This window comes from Centruroides sculpturatus, unplaced genomic scaffold (genome assembly GCF_000671375.1).
Source record: "Centruroides sculpturatus isolate CEXI.00-Female unplaced genomic scaffold, Cexi_2.0 scaffold1586, whole genome shotgun sequence".
Classification (NCBI taxonomy): Eukaryota; Metazoa; Arthropoda; class Arachnida; order Scorpiones; family Buthidae; genus Centruroides; species Centruroides sculpturatus.
Window position 1 is genome coordinate 151,124 of NW_019385863.1, and position 14,724 is coordinate 165,847.

The window sequence follows — 14,724 nt, forward strand, 5'->3', positions numbered from 1 at the left end:
CATCAAAATAAATTTAACTGAAATATATTAATTCTCATTTTAACATACTGAAAATGTATTCGGTCTTAGAAGATAATCTAGAACGATTGTTTATGAATAGATCTAATCTGTAAAGATAAAGATGAGTATGCATGTGACAGAAATTAGTTAAACAGTCGATTAAAGTTCATAAAGTTCATGAATAAAGAATAATGGAAAGAGTACTTGGAAACAGCATAATTAACGAATATAGGAAAAACGGAGCAATTTGTCTTAGAAGGATTTTTGATCAAAAATGGATAGATAAAGTAAAATCTGGCATAGAAAAAAATCTTCTAGAGTCAAGCAAATTTTCAGAAAGTTTAAAAGAAGAAGGGGATCCTGGAATTTATTTTGATGACTACTGTAACTGGAGGAAGATTCCCGAATTTGAAGATTATGTTTTTAATTCACCTGCTGCAGAAATTGCTGGGATTTTGATGGAATCACAGGTATGATTAAAATAATATAATTTTTGTATTTTTTTTTAATTATTATAATATTTTAAGGTATTATATTATATTAATTGATATAAAAGATAATGAATAGTCTGTAATATTAAATAAACCAAGCGGCCAGATTATTGCTTATACGTTTGTTATAATGAATACATCGAGATAGATATCCTAAGTGTAGTTAGAAGTATTAAATTTAGTACATTAATTAAGAAAAATATTTTGATGTATTATATAACGATTCAGAATAAAATTTTAAATTCATTTATTTCTGTAGTTTTTAAAATATATTAGTGATTCTATTTAATAAAATTTTAACGCTAGTTTATGGACGAATATTTTGTATTTTAAGAATCATCACATTGTATTAATGTTCGTTCGAGGAAATATAAGATTCAATTTAATGATAAGAAAATAATCACATATATATGTCTTATACGTATTCATAATAAATATTTAAATATGAAATAAAAACATAATAAATTTTTATATTGATTATTGATTTCATCTATGGCAGTGCCTTCTAAATGATATTTTAAGAGAATATTGTTCATTAAAAATTTAAATATTAAGTAGCATTTACTATTTAAAAACTTCGAGTTGAGTGAGCGTAAATAATAATCAAATTGCTTAATGTTATGAAGTATAAAGGTATTTTATGAGAAGTTTTTCCTCTTTATTCAGACATTCGTTACTTTTTAAAGTCGTTTTTCCTTATGTCAAGAAATTAAATATCATTTCTAAAGTATTCTATACAAACTGAAAAAAGCTTACCAAACTGGTATTAAATTTTCATTTCCACTGCAACTTTTATCAATATAACCATTAGATTTACGTAGAGATTTTGTATTTAAAAACCTTTTCCTGTTAAAATTCTATTATTGATGAACTGGAATAAAAAGAGATTATTTCTATAAAAATATTTAGTTATGTTTTAGTTTTATTTATTTAGTTAAACATGCAAGAAAAGAGTTAATTTTTAAATATTTCAATACATTTAACATCAATTTAATATTATGATTAAAAAAATAAATAAATTTTTATGGTATATTTCTTTACGGACATATTTTTCAAAAATTATGATATATATATATATATATAAATGCTGATTATAGAATTCATAATGGTTAAATTATCTGCAGCCAAAACTTGAATCTTCAGATTGGTATCAGCACTATTTCCTATCTTGAGTTTAATGACCTATTTTCATGCAAACGTAAACAAGCTGTACTTTCAATATATGTTTAATCTTCTTCTGAAATACAGTCATATTTAAAAATTGATAAATAATTTTGTAAATTCAAATATATATAGAGCAAATAGATATTTAAACAGTTAAATGTCATCAGAATAAGGAAAATTTGAATTTTTCTATTAGATAAGTCGCACTGTTAATCATGTGAAAATTATGATAAATTATTTCTAAATATTTATTGAATTATAAGACATTTAGATTTTTAAATATTAATTAATTAATATATAGTATGCAGCATTTTATCATGAGCACGTGCTTGTAAAAGAACCAGGAGCATTTAAAAAAACTCCATGGCATCATGATCAGTCATATTATCCAATTGATGGTTTTAAGGTAAGTTTACATTGACTCGTTTAACATGTAAGTCTTTTTTGTAAGCATTTTTAGTGTAATTTGAAATAAATTTCAGGTTTGTTCGATATGGATGCCAGTAGATCCCGTAGCTAAAATTAATAGTCTTCAATTAGTGGCAGGTTCTCACCTTTGGAAAGAATGGTTCTATCCTAGAAAGTTTGCTACTAGCTTGAATTATATCATAGAGAGTGCGGGTGACGATAAAATATATAGAGACGTACCAGATATCGAATCTAATCGAAATGATTACGAAATTTTATCTTGGGATGTAGAGGTTGTAAAAATTAAAAAAAATATATAGGTCTAGTTTTTTTATATTTATTGTTATTCATTAAAGTATTACATTATAGCCTGGAGATTGTATAGTGTTTCATATGAAAACACTCCATGGTGCACCTGGCAATAGTTCCGAAAATATAAAAAGAAGAGTTTTATCTACGAGATGGCTAGGTAAATTTTCCCTCCATTTTGAGTTGAAAAGTTTGATAATGTTTTAAATTTAGTTTTTCTATACTGTAGGTGATGATGCAACAATGGCTGCTCGACCGTGGAAAGTATCGCCGCCCATTTATGGTAATTTAAATATAGGAGATCGTGCAGTCTCTGAAGAATTTCCCATCATATGGACTCGACAGTAGTACTACTGTATGTTTAATTATTAAAACATATAACAAAAATAAATAATACGGAAATTAAAACAAAGAGAGAAGATCAGCAATTCTTTTATGACCTATCAAAGAGATTAATTATAGATATCATAAATATGTCTTGTTAAAATATTAAATAATTTAAGTTAATTTACCTTGCGCAATCGCTGATTGTATTGGAAGAATTCCCGCTTTGTTTTTGATACTAGGAAGTGCACCTATATAAAATTAATCAGATGAAAAATAAAATTGAATACTATATAATATAGAAGTATACGATAATGTTTTAAATAATTTTCAATAAATCAATAATACCATATTTTAGCAGTTTTGATGTTACTTTAAAATTGCCTTTGGCTGCAGCTAAATGCAAAGGTGTGTAACCATATTTATTAGGGAAATTAATGTCACAGCCTATAAAGGATAAAATCATTCCTTACTCGTTAACATGTAAAATAATAAAAAAAAAATAAATGAAACCATAAAAAGTTTTACCGGCTTTAATTAATGTGTCAAAAGCATCTAAATCATTGCCATAAGTAAGATAAGCATATGTGAATAAATATAAAGGAGAATCACCATAGCTATTAGTAGTATTGATATTTGCACCTATAAGTAAAAGAAAAATATTTATATTTGTTTATTATTGTTTAGCAACCAAACTCCTACCTCTAGTTAACATAAATTCAATCAAATCACGATCTCCGCTGAAACATGCAGAATGAAAAATACATATAAAAATAAATTTTATACATATGGTATGATATAAAATTAAATTAAAACGGCATTTCTTCAAAAGAAAAATATATATATATATAACGTCAAAGTACCAAGAAAAGATTGAATTCATCTTCGCAGGTTGAATAGTTTACATCGTAGTTATTTTCTCTGATCAATTTTATGCATTTTTTTCTTCTTTCTGGAATATAGGATGTCTGAAATTGTCATTAACAGGATCTATAAGATTATTTGGTAAAATGTATACTTAAATTAGTATATTAGAGTGGCCAAATACCTTGGCCAAAATGCTAACTTCATAAGGAATATGTTTATTTTGAAGACTTGGTAAATTTTCTGTTTAACAAACATGCATAGATTAACATGTAGAGAAAGTATATTATTATTATTAATTCATTTAAACTATAATGAATTAATCATAATTATTTAATAAAATATTTCGACTAAATAATTCATTATAAAGTTTTAATAAGAAATAAGAAATGTATAACTTACTTTTAAATTTTATCCGGTTAGTGATGTATATAATTAAAATAAGTATTAGTAAAATGTATCCAACTATATCTTTTACTTTTAAGTGATCCTCTTCAATGTCCATCTTTGAAAAGACATGCAAAAAAACAATATTTTCTCCCTTATAATTTTCATAAGGAAAAAAAAATCTATATAAATGAAATGGAAGTATGCTAATTGATGGTAAGTACAGTACATATTTACAAAAATGTGAAAATATTAGGGGAGACCGGGGCAAGATCGGCATGTTAAGCTTTACTTAAATTTTGTGTAATAAATACTGCTGTAAACTGAAAAAAAAGCTTTGCATATTGTCTATTGGAATGTTACCTTACTATAGAACTGGTTAAAATCAGTTTGGAAATAAAAATAATTAAAATAATTACAACTTTACAAGAAGAGAGAAATTGACGAAGTTGCCCCGGGTATAGGGGCAAGATCGGCAACTTCTCTCTTTTTGTAAAGTTGTAATTATTTTAATTATTTTTATTAAAGTTGCCCCTGGTATAGGGGCAACAGTAATGGGGCAAGATAGGCACGTATATAAAATTATGTTATTAACAATGTATAAGTTGGAATTCACTATTAAAACAAAGAAATACAAATCCAACACCCATTTAATATTATTACAACGAAATGCAAGTTCAAAGACATATATACATGAATAACAAATGCAAACATGTTTTCATTTATCATCTGTTTGATTTTTATCCTTTGCTTCTAATGTGGCTTTATGTTGCCGATCTTACCCCGCTAGTCATGATTTCGAAACATTAAGTACAACCCTGAGAACAGAATGCCAAGCCACGATCTGGCCACGTGAATAAGTTGAAGTTACATCCTTCTAACAGGAAAAGTAACTTTCGTTATCATGGAATTATAACAAAACCTGCCAATTCAATATAAATGGAAAAAAAATATTATATGGAATTGAACGAAAATGAAAATTTGCTTGATAATTCAACTACGCTTGTTGGAGAAAAATAAAAACACTACACTCAACAAGCCACCAATGAAACTCAACTGCCTAACCTATAACCAAAGTCTCCTTTTAATTTGTTTTTTTAAAAAAGCGCTTGACAAACTTGCCCCGCATGCCGAAGTTGCCCCGGTCTCCCCTATATATAAAAGAGACTTTTTTGTTAAATTTGTTTACATCTGAAGAGAAAAGAAATTGAAAATTTATTTTAAAAATATTTAAAATTTTAATAAACATAACAACAATTAAATTTATAAAAGCGTTTATATAGTAGACCTTTAGATTAAACATTACTTTTTAAAATTGTATAAAAATTAAATACTGTACAGAAAAAATTTGTAACGGTTTATTGAAAATTTGACTGATTATAAAAGTTGTGAAATAATAATTTAATATAGTAGTTTTCAATTTAAATATTTAAAATATGGTAGCTGATAAATCTTTATTCATTATATAAACTAAATTAATCAAATTTGTATAAGAGAATATATTAGTCCTTACATGGAACTGTACAAACGTAAATTGGTTCGAAATGTTTAGGAAATCAGAAATTCCAAAGAAAAAATAAGAAAATAAAATAGGAACATATAACAGATATATGTATATATTGATATATAATCTGTTTGTTCGGGATTCTGTTATAAACAGTCATTTACATAAACATTTATCTCGAATACATTGCTTGTATATTATTATAAAAATATTTCGAATATTTACATGTTTTAACGTTTTAATAAATGTTAATTCACAATTTATAATTTTTTCATCTCTCTGTACGGTTTATTAATCAAAAAGAAATCTATGTTTAGAGTATGTTTAGATTAATTTGGAGACTCACACTAAGCAGAACCATCAGCAGTGAATCAGTGTTTAATTTTGAAACTATTTAGAATAATAATTATAATAATATAGTAGAGACTAGTTTAAAAATGTTGTATTTCCTCTTAAGTGATGCTCATTTTTTCCTTTTAATTAACGTGTATTTTAATTATTTATTCAGCAGTTTTGATGTTTATAATCAACTATGTAATGTTTCTATCTAATTTAATTTAATTATTTTATGAAAACGGCAAGAATTTGTACCTCTAAACAAAATAATTTCAATAATTAAAGATTTGCATGCGACTTGTTCTCACATACAAAATCAGCAATCGATGAACTTGAGAAATAAACGATCAATTAAACATAACTCTTATAAAGATAAATATAAACTTTCAAATAAAAATAAACCTATTCTATCAGAAAATAAAGACATTTTTATGTGCTTTTATAAACAGCAATAAAGTTTTAAAAAATCCGTTTTTGTTTATTTATATAAAGTTGTCAAACTACCACAAATTAAATTTAATAAAAGAATAATTTAAAGTGCTTATATAAAACTATAGAAATGTAAATTAATTCGAAATGTTTAGGCAATCAGAAATTTCGAAGAAATCATATTTATATATTATATTTACTCAACTTGATACGCTGTAATTACACACACAAAGTTAAATTATCATCAACATTCGATAAGTGTTCTAACGAATGAAGCATTTCATTTATTTTTCAGTATAATAGATTTGAATTTATAAATAATTTAATAGTGTCATTTATATAAAGACACAAATATACTAGACCAAGAGTGACGAACTTAAGGCAAGCGCGCCCAAAGTGGCACATCTCATTGGGGCAAAGAGCTATAAAAGTTGATCAAAGATCAAACAATAAAAAAGTCATATATCAATATATAGTCATAGTGACAACAGAAATAGTCAATATTCTTATTTTGAGCGTTAATGCAGGTACAAAAAAGTTCTCCATTTCTGCACTAGACAGACTCTTACTTATCCGGCCATTTTCTCGCAGATATGTGCCAGATTAGCGAGAATGCCGGATAACTGGCATTGTATAGGATATTGTATAATGTGAGTATTTGTATTATGTTTATTATTAATATTAACTCTCAGCAACCAGAAATTATATTTATCCGACAATCTTTACGAGTGTCGGTTAACTGAGAGTCCAGTGTACAATGTGAGAGATGCCGGATTAACAAGATTATAGTGTATATTTACATTTATATGTTTATAACTTAAATAAATTTATTGAAATGTATTTTGAGATAATAAATATATAAAAATAATAAAATTATCTGACTTATTAAACAATTTCTGATTTTATTTTATAATTTTCCATTCATTGTTATCATTCTCCTTCCAAAAAAGCAGACGACTATTAATCTTCATTTCGCCACCTGCCGAGTAAAAGTGTTAATTTGTTTTATTTAAAACTTAATTTAATACGAAACTTATCGATGTAATGATCAAAAATTAATTATTTAATTTTGTGCCGTTATTATGAATATATAATATATTTATATGAGCTCAACACGAGCGAAAGTTTACATCGTAAATTATGGAAGTCCGGATCGTCCGGATCTGATTCGAATCTGGATTCCTCGAGATACTACAATATTTATTGTCAGTAGCTCGTTAACTATGGGCAAAAAAAGAAAATTTTCTGGAGCACTCACCAGCAATCTTTTATAAATTCATTACTCTAGTAAGAACATCTGAATTTAAATTTGGTGCCATATCCAAGGACTTTAAATTCACTTAGCATTCAAAACTTGCGAATTTTGAAAAAAAAAAAAAAAAAAAAAAATTTGCGCATNCCGGGAATCACGAAGCTATAACGCGCCACTCTTTATTGCATGATTATCCTGCCGATTTTAAAAGTTTATATAAGAGAAACTCTTAAAATGTGTAAAATTTGAAGCTGAAGAACAAATATGTATATATTAATATTTAATTAAAAATTTATTCGATATAAATTTATTAATTTTTAAATAAATCATAATTATATGTTATAGTAACGCGCAAGAAAAGTAAAAAAAATTTTTAATAATGGTATTCAATTCAAGATGATATTGATTTAATTATTTTAAAAAGCAATATTTTATTTCCTTGGCTTTGTTTTTCTTAAATTAATGTAAAATACTTTCCAAATGATTTTTAAATATCTAGCACAGAGTGAAATACTAATCCATTTATTAATCTTATACTAGTGTAATTTGAAGGCGGGTTTTTAGGTCATCGTACTGAAGTCGTTTGATAAATAATATTATTGATCGAATATCGAATGTTATTAGAAACAAAATAATCCTAGCTGAAAGATTAAAGCTGTTATATTGTTTACGTTTTTGTTACATATTTTGTTTTATACTGTATTTGAAAGAATGTACACATTTGATTTCTAATTTATTCTGAATGAAGGCCTAATTACGTTATTTTGCTTTGGTTTGTCGTTCAGTTGTTTGGTTTATTTGATTATGGCAATGCTACATGCAAGCGATCTCCCGAGGGGAATACCTCCAGAGAGGATTTATATAGGAAACTGGCTTCTATTTAGGCGTTACAAACGTAAAAAAAAAACTGGAATACCAAGTGGCCAATCCGTTGGCCAGGCGCAAACCTCAGTATTCCGTGGTTTTATCTACTCGGCCACTGGTGGGCCGGTTTGTCGTTCACACAACCAATTTTCTAGTGTTTAAAAAAGTGCTAAAGAATTCTAAGAATTTATTTGCTAACGTTTGAAATTAATTGAATATTATGTTATAGAGTGCTTTAACTTTTTAAGTGACAAATATTTAGGTAAGAAAACCAATAGCATAATCCGTTTCATGTGAAACTTACTAGCCATTTGCTTACTTAGCAGCTTTGTATTCTAAACTAGTGTTATAAATAGTTAGCATATTTTATCAATGCGTAAGTAGCATTCAAACAGCCTATATTGTCCCTCAAAGTAGTTTTCTCAGAGACAACACACTCCAGACAGAGCTTTTACAGTTAGCAAAAATTCTGAAAGATTGCCTCAAGTGTTGCTGTCACCTGATTCTGAATATCCAAAAGTCAGCAAATCGCGTTCCTTTTAATAACTTTTTTTTTTTTTTTGGTTTAGGAAACAAAAATAAGTCTGCAGTAGCAAGATTGGGCGAGTAGGGTCAGTAATTCGAATACACGCCGACTCAGGAATTGTCACACAATAATCGCAGAAGGGGCAAGAGCATTGTCAAGATGTATGTACAAATCAAGTTGCGGTGCTCAGCAGTCATGTAGTATTGAGCGTTCATAGTTTGTTTTTCAGGAATAAATTTATTACGGATGATTCCTCGTTTGTTGGCAAACAGGATTAACACAGATTTCACTTTTAATTTTCGGAGACGACTCTTTGTATGACTTAATTAATGATGAATATGACCTCCACCCTACTGTATAGACAATGGCTTCGTTTATGAGTCGGACTGGAAACACTAAGCCTTGTCGCTTGTTACTATCGATCCCTGAAAGGTCAAATCAATATCTCACATGAAAATGAAGTTCCCATCGGTTTCATCCTTCAGGATGTGTGACACAGGTCGAGAACAGATCTTTTCCTTCTGCAGGATTATACGAACCGTTTCTTGGTTAAAGCGCAGTTCTTCTGTAATTAATAAGTCACGCGGTCGTCCTCTAACGACTCTTCCCCACGGTGAAAGGGTAGCCTACAAACCAATCATGTAGGCTACAAACTTTCTCGTTGCGTCATTGCTGTAAACATGTTGCAACATTCCCATGCCGTTTATTAAGTGCAAACGCACAGCGTGTTGAGACGTGTCCCTAAATATGTTAACCTACGATAAAGCATAATGCTTCAACTTGTCGCACGTGTTTGCATATCAAACGTAGGAGCTTTACACAACCATGTTAAATACTTAAATTTCAAATATTTAGCATTTTTAATGGATCTAATCTGAGCTAATTAGTGGAGGAATTCGACAGGGTTACGAACCTACTTCACTACTCTGTTACAATTAATTATCACTTAGTAACAAATCAACTTTTCAGAAATTGAATAAAATACTCCTCTATAAATTAAATCAAATTTTTGGCCAGATTAGTTAATTCTTTTGTAAAATTGAATTATTTGTTTAGACAAATTAGATATATATTTAATACAAAAAATGGTTTTCTGCCATCTAAATGAGATTTTTAGAACAAACACGTGATTAAAGTTGATTATTTTAAACACGAGGTATGAAACAACTTTTATTTTTGTGTGTTATACATTACCGGTTTCAAGACAAATTAATCTAATCAATCTAATTTTTTCTTTTCGTTTTTTTTAATAAAAGCAAAACAAGTTGATGAAGTTCAATTGCCTTTTGAATGTCGTGCTTCATGTAAAAAGAATCCTGGTTCTATTTTCTATTAAGGATAATTCCGCCCTTATACTTTCCGGTTGTCGTCTCTTACTAATATTACTTTACATTCATTCTTACACCATTCCTTCGGTTGTAATTAAGGGTAAAAATATATATTTTTTTGTTTTATAAGTAAAGCACATTGCAGAGTTGAGGTATTTGAAAAGAAAATACGCGGCTCAATCTTATTATATTTCTGAGGTTTATAAACACAGCACAAAACTTCTTTATTTTTGGATAAGAAGCCATTATTTAAAAAAACAAGCGGTAAACGCCTTTGTATCTTTGTGCTTCAGGAAATTACAATGGATCATTTCTTTTATTAATTACTTTATTTTAAAGCAGTACACTGCAATCATTCTACTTTCTTCTGTTTAATTAAAGCCTATTAATTTCTGAATGAATTTACATTTCCTTATGTTTAAGATGAAAATTTCCAGCCATAGTAAATTAGTATTGTTATATTTTAACGAGAGATTTGAATCAAAATGACAATACTCGTTACATAATCAGAGCGTAAGTTATAGAACTTAAATTAAACAAAGCATTAATATTATTATACGAATCAAACTGTATAGATTTAAAGAAATTGTTAAATTTTCACAATACATCGATCGATTGTACTAAATTTAATGATCAATTTATAATTTCTTTACTTAAATCTAAGTAATATTGTACGGCAAACTTCCTGAAGACCTGGATGACCCTGACGGCCTAGATTATGAAAATAGAATGACGTTTGGACTATAATAATTTATTCACGTTCTACTTTGCTGATTTTTGTATTTGTTAATTGTAACGTATTGTCAAACACCTTATTAATATTATAGATCTGTAATGTTTATGTCTTAGGCGTTGTGGCTATTATTTACCTAAGATGGAAATAATTACCATGCCGTATATAAGTACAAAACGTTAAAAATCTTAGAAGGAAATATTGAAAATTTCTGTGTATTCATTTATTTAAAAATATTCTAAGACAATTTTAATATTACTGTAAAAAGTAGAGCACAATTAATGATAAAAAAACAAACTTTTCGAGTAAAGAATGTGTTAATTACGTGTACAGTTAAAAAAGGAAGGGGTTAAGAAAAGTACTGTATATCGTTGTACATGAGTGAGAGGGAAGAGATTTGCTAAAATTACGTCATTGTAAACAGCAGGAAAGGAGGGGGTCAAAAGTGACTCAGAAACTGTACACATAATTAATGAACGGCCCTCTTTAATATGAATAATTGAAAAAAAATTATGAATATTTTTCTTTACTTTTGTATATGGCTATTAATTAGGATATTGAATTAGCGAAAATTTACAGATATAATCAGATAAGTGGTTATGTAATATAAACTAGTCATGCAAAGGACCTTGCTCTATTTTCTAACTTTTTATTGATATTAAAAATTATCTTATGCATTGTGAACTATAAAAATCAAATTTTCTTATCTTTTCAACCATATTTGAATAAATCAATTGTTTTTTTTTTAAATTCTAAATTGAAATAATTTAGATGTCAGTATTAAAGATTCTGGTATAAGAATAGATTAATTATTCAAATTATTTATAATTAAATAATTAAAAATACATATAATTTATTAAATAATACTTCAAGGTAAAATAAAGTCAATTTATTTTAAATTTCAATTAATTTGCCAAATATTTAATTTACATAATGATTTTATTTAAAAAATTTAGAAGATTATGTTTGGAAATGCCATTTATGTTATTTTACATTATAGAACAACTCTTCGAAATGTGGTTACGGCCTTTCATTCTGGTTTCTTTTCGCCCTTTTAATCATATCCTTTATGAGCACGGCCAGACCCACACCGGATCAGACGGGTAGTGAGGAATGGAGTCCAACATAACAGAAACAATTACCCTGGAATAATCTCAGAGATTTGCTGCCTTGAACTGATCCCAGTCCCGGAATCTGCCATTATTATATAATGCCCAAGCCATATATATAAAATATTACACATGAAATATACAATGACTGAAACCATCAGGCATTTGTATAAAATACCTGAATAATTCAAATTTCTTGTAACATATACACAATAAATTATAAACCCTTATTATATAGCATCGCATCCTCTGTCATCCGACCGTCGATTAGAATCTTTTTAAAATATCGTACAATATATATCTAGAACAAAATACTAAATAATCAAAAAGTAAATTATTTTATCTATATAACATTAATATGCAGTAGATATTGGTACAACAATGTTTATTTGATTGTAACTGATACCATTAATAATTTCCTTGTGCCAAGAACCTGTTGTCATTCCTGAGATGTGCTTGGATTAATTAAGGAAATTATAACAATAAAATGAAAACAATACAAATAATTATGAAAATGGAACCAAACGCAAATAGAAAAAAATCCACTACGAGTTGCGTAACTTTTCCAGCAAAAAATTGTTTGAGAAACATTAGGAAAAATAAAATTGTGTGTGGCGCCATCTCTTATGAGACTGTATTAAAAAATAGGGTTAAATTTTACGTATGTGCACCGGCATGGCCGCACACGTGCGACTAAATATCCAGATGGCACAAAACGCTGATTGGTCAGCTGAATAGATTATATTTTGTGGTCGTCAGAACGAATCATGACGAAATAGATTATTTTTTTTTAGTTGTCGTAATATGGAGTGAGTATATAGTGAAAATACAACTAATTATTATTTTTTTAACATTTAACTTTATACTTGATCTTTATGTACCTTTGAACCAAATCATACACAATAGATAATGTTAATAGTGCGATTAGTGTTTTAAATTTAAATATACGTGTACAGATAATGAATAACAGAAAATTTATAATTTGTTACAGATATTATTTATAAAAAGTTCGAGAAAGGATGAAATTTATAATTAAGACGAGTCAGATTATTTTTTGAATTTGTCACATGCATTTAATATAGTTAGACGAAACAATAAAATTAGCTAAGTTTTGTATACGTCTGAAAGAGAAATTTTCACAAATCTTGCTTAACAAATTAAATGTAAAAGTTATTGAACAATTTTGAATAAAGAATAGGCCTATTCTCCATAGATTACTCTCATCAGAAAAGTTTTTTAATGCTTTAGTTAGGATTAACAGTTCTTTCTATCGACAGATATTTTGTGCTTTTGAATGTCAGTTCAAAATCTGTGTGTTAAAAAACAACACTTTTCAAATTCAGAAATTTCATGTATCCAGTTCCATAATAGATATATCTGTAAAAATGTTTAATCAAATTTGTATGATCATTTTTCAAACTGAAAGTATAGAATTCTTGTATAAATTATTTAACAATCAACAATACTGTAAGTATTTAAATTCCTTTGAATATGTTTTAAATAAGAATTTCCACACATTTCATCATGGAAAGTGTTTATTGATATAAGTGCCAGGAAAAAGTAAGGTTGCATTTGTAATGTAATGTTTTCATAGTAAACTATTTTTTAATCCTTTTTATTTTTTGTTAAAATAATATTACCATACTAATGAATAACTATTTCTAGATGCCTTGAAATGTGCAGTATACCTAGTTGCATAGAAAAATATATATCCAGTGTCTATATTTAAGTTTTCACAGGATTTGATTTGAAAAGCAAACCAATGGATTAGTGAATTTGTAGAAAAAAATAACTTATTATTTAAAATGCTTTAACAATTATGCATTAAAAAGTATGAATTATGTTTATACGAAATTATATATTAAATTGTTAACTAATCTACATTTCCACTTAGCATATTCTGTTGTAATATATATATAACATTAAATACAAGTTTCTATAAGGTTAAAAATACTGTATTGTCTAATAAAGAATGTAAAAAAATAACTTAATTTGCAATTTACATTTGTTGTTTGATTATTTTATTAGTAAAGTAAATGTACAAAAAAGCTTAAAAAATGCAAAACAGATAAAAGTTACTTCTTGAAGTTTAAAAATGTCTCAGCATTAAAACCTTTGATATCACGTAACTTAGTTTAATGTTAAAATGATTGCAAAATTTTCAATTAATGTCAATACACACAAGAGCTAGTAAAATTATAAATAAGTGCCTTTTATCAAGTTTTAGATGAAATGTCTATAACTATTATATAATGTCTGCCCGCTCTCACAACAACAACAACAACAACAACAACAACAACAACAACAACAACAATACAAGTTTAAGGCTGATCGATCAACATTTCCGATTTAGTAGGTTGACGTCATTCAGCTGACCAATCAGCGCGTTGTGCCATCTGGATATTTAGTCGCACGTTGGCCGCACACCACAGCCTACAATAAGACAGCCTAGTCAAATGTGGGAAATCCCATTGAGGTGTTGTGTCCAAGCGAAAATATTTTCTCACGCTAGATGGAGCCACACAACGGACCATAACACAGTGTTTTCATAACACATAACACAGGGGGTCAAACATCGATGTTTGCCTAAGCATCGATGCTAAATTTCGATGTCGGATTTCACATCGATGTTTGATCGATGCCCATTGGAACATCGATGTTCAATCAAGATAAACTCAAACAATTTAAAAAAAAAA

At 27.7% G+C, this 14,724-nt stretch overlaps 2 protein-coding genes across 5 annotated transcripts; one reads left to right on the plus strand and one right to left on the minus strand.

Moving 5' to 3' along the window:
* The first annotated feature begins 30 nt into the window (after window positions 1–30).
* LOC111642599 lies at window positions 31–2,757 on the plus strand. Its single transcript, XM_023388961.1, has 5 exons — window positions 31–470; window positions 1,957–2,061; window positions 2,138–2,356; window positions 2,433–2,532; window positions 2,602–2,757. The coding sequence occupies exons 1-5, from the start codon at window positions 192–194 to the stop codon at window positions 2,718–2,720; spliced, it is 822 nt and encodes a 273-aa protein (XP_023244729.1). The 5' UTR covers window positions 31–191; the 3' UTR covers window positions 2,721–2,757.
* LOC111642600 (tankyrase-1-like) lies at window positions 2,675–7,196 on the minus strand. 4 transcript variants are annotated; one of them, XM_023388962.1, is made up of 9 exons: window positions 7,121–7,196; window positions 3,963–4,068; window positions 3,745–3,803; window positions 3,560–3,664; window positions 3,399–3,450; window positions 3,225–3,338; window positions 3,045–3,143; window positions 2,885–2,947; window positions 2,675–2,812 (listed from the first exon to the last, which is right to left on the minus strand). In XM_023388962.1, the coding sequence occupies exons 2-9, from the start codon at window positions 4,063–4,065 to the stop codon at window positions 2,775–2,777; spliced, it is 633 nt and encodes a 210-aa protein (XP_023244730.1). In that variant the 5' UTR covers window positions 4,066–4,068; window positions 7,121–7,196; the 3' UTR covers window positions 2,675–2,774. The 4 variants fall into 4 exon arrangements, with proteins under 4 accessions (XP_023244730.1, XP_023244732.1, XP_023244731.1 ...); XM_023388964.1 differs by lacking the exon at window positions 3,745–3,803 and having other exon boundaries at window positions 3,560–3,648; XM_023388963.1 differs by lacking the exon at window positions 7,121–7,196 and having other exon boundaries at window positions 3,963–4,132.
* Window positions 7,197–14,724: the final 7,528 nt, after the last annotated feature.

Coding starts and splice junctions, on each gene's coding strand:
- LOC111642599 (XM_023388961.1), top strand. CDS start 192: ATGGAAAGAGTACTTGGAAACAGCATAATTAACGAATATAGGAAAAAC. Junction 2,357..2,432: donor TTTTATCTTGGGATGTAGAG/GTTGTAAAAATT, acceptor ATTACATTATAG/CCTGGAGATTGTATAGTGTT. Junction 2,533..2,601: donor TTTATCTACGAGATGGCTAG/GTAAATTTTCCC, acceptor TCTATACTGTAG/GTGATGATGCAACAATGGCT.
- LOC111642600 (XM_023388962.1), bottom strand. CDS start 4,065: ATGGACATTGAAGAGGATCACTTAAAAGTAAAAGATATAGTTGGATAC. Junction 3,339..3,398: donor TGAATTTATGTTAACTAGAG/GTAGGAGTTTGG, acceptor TTTTACTTATAG/GTGCAAATATCAATACTACT. Junction 3,144..3,224: donor TGACACATTAATTAAAGCCG/GTAAAACTTTTT, acceptor TATCCTTTATAG/GCTGTGACATTAATTTCCCT.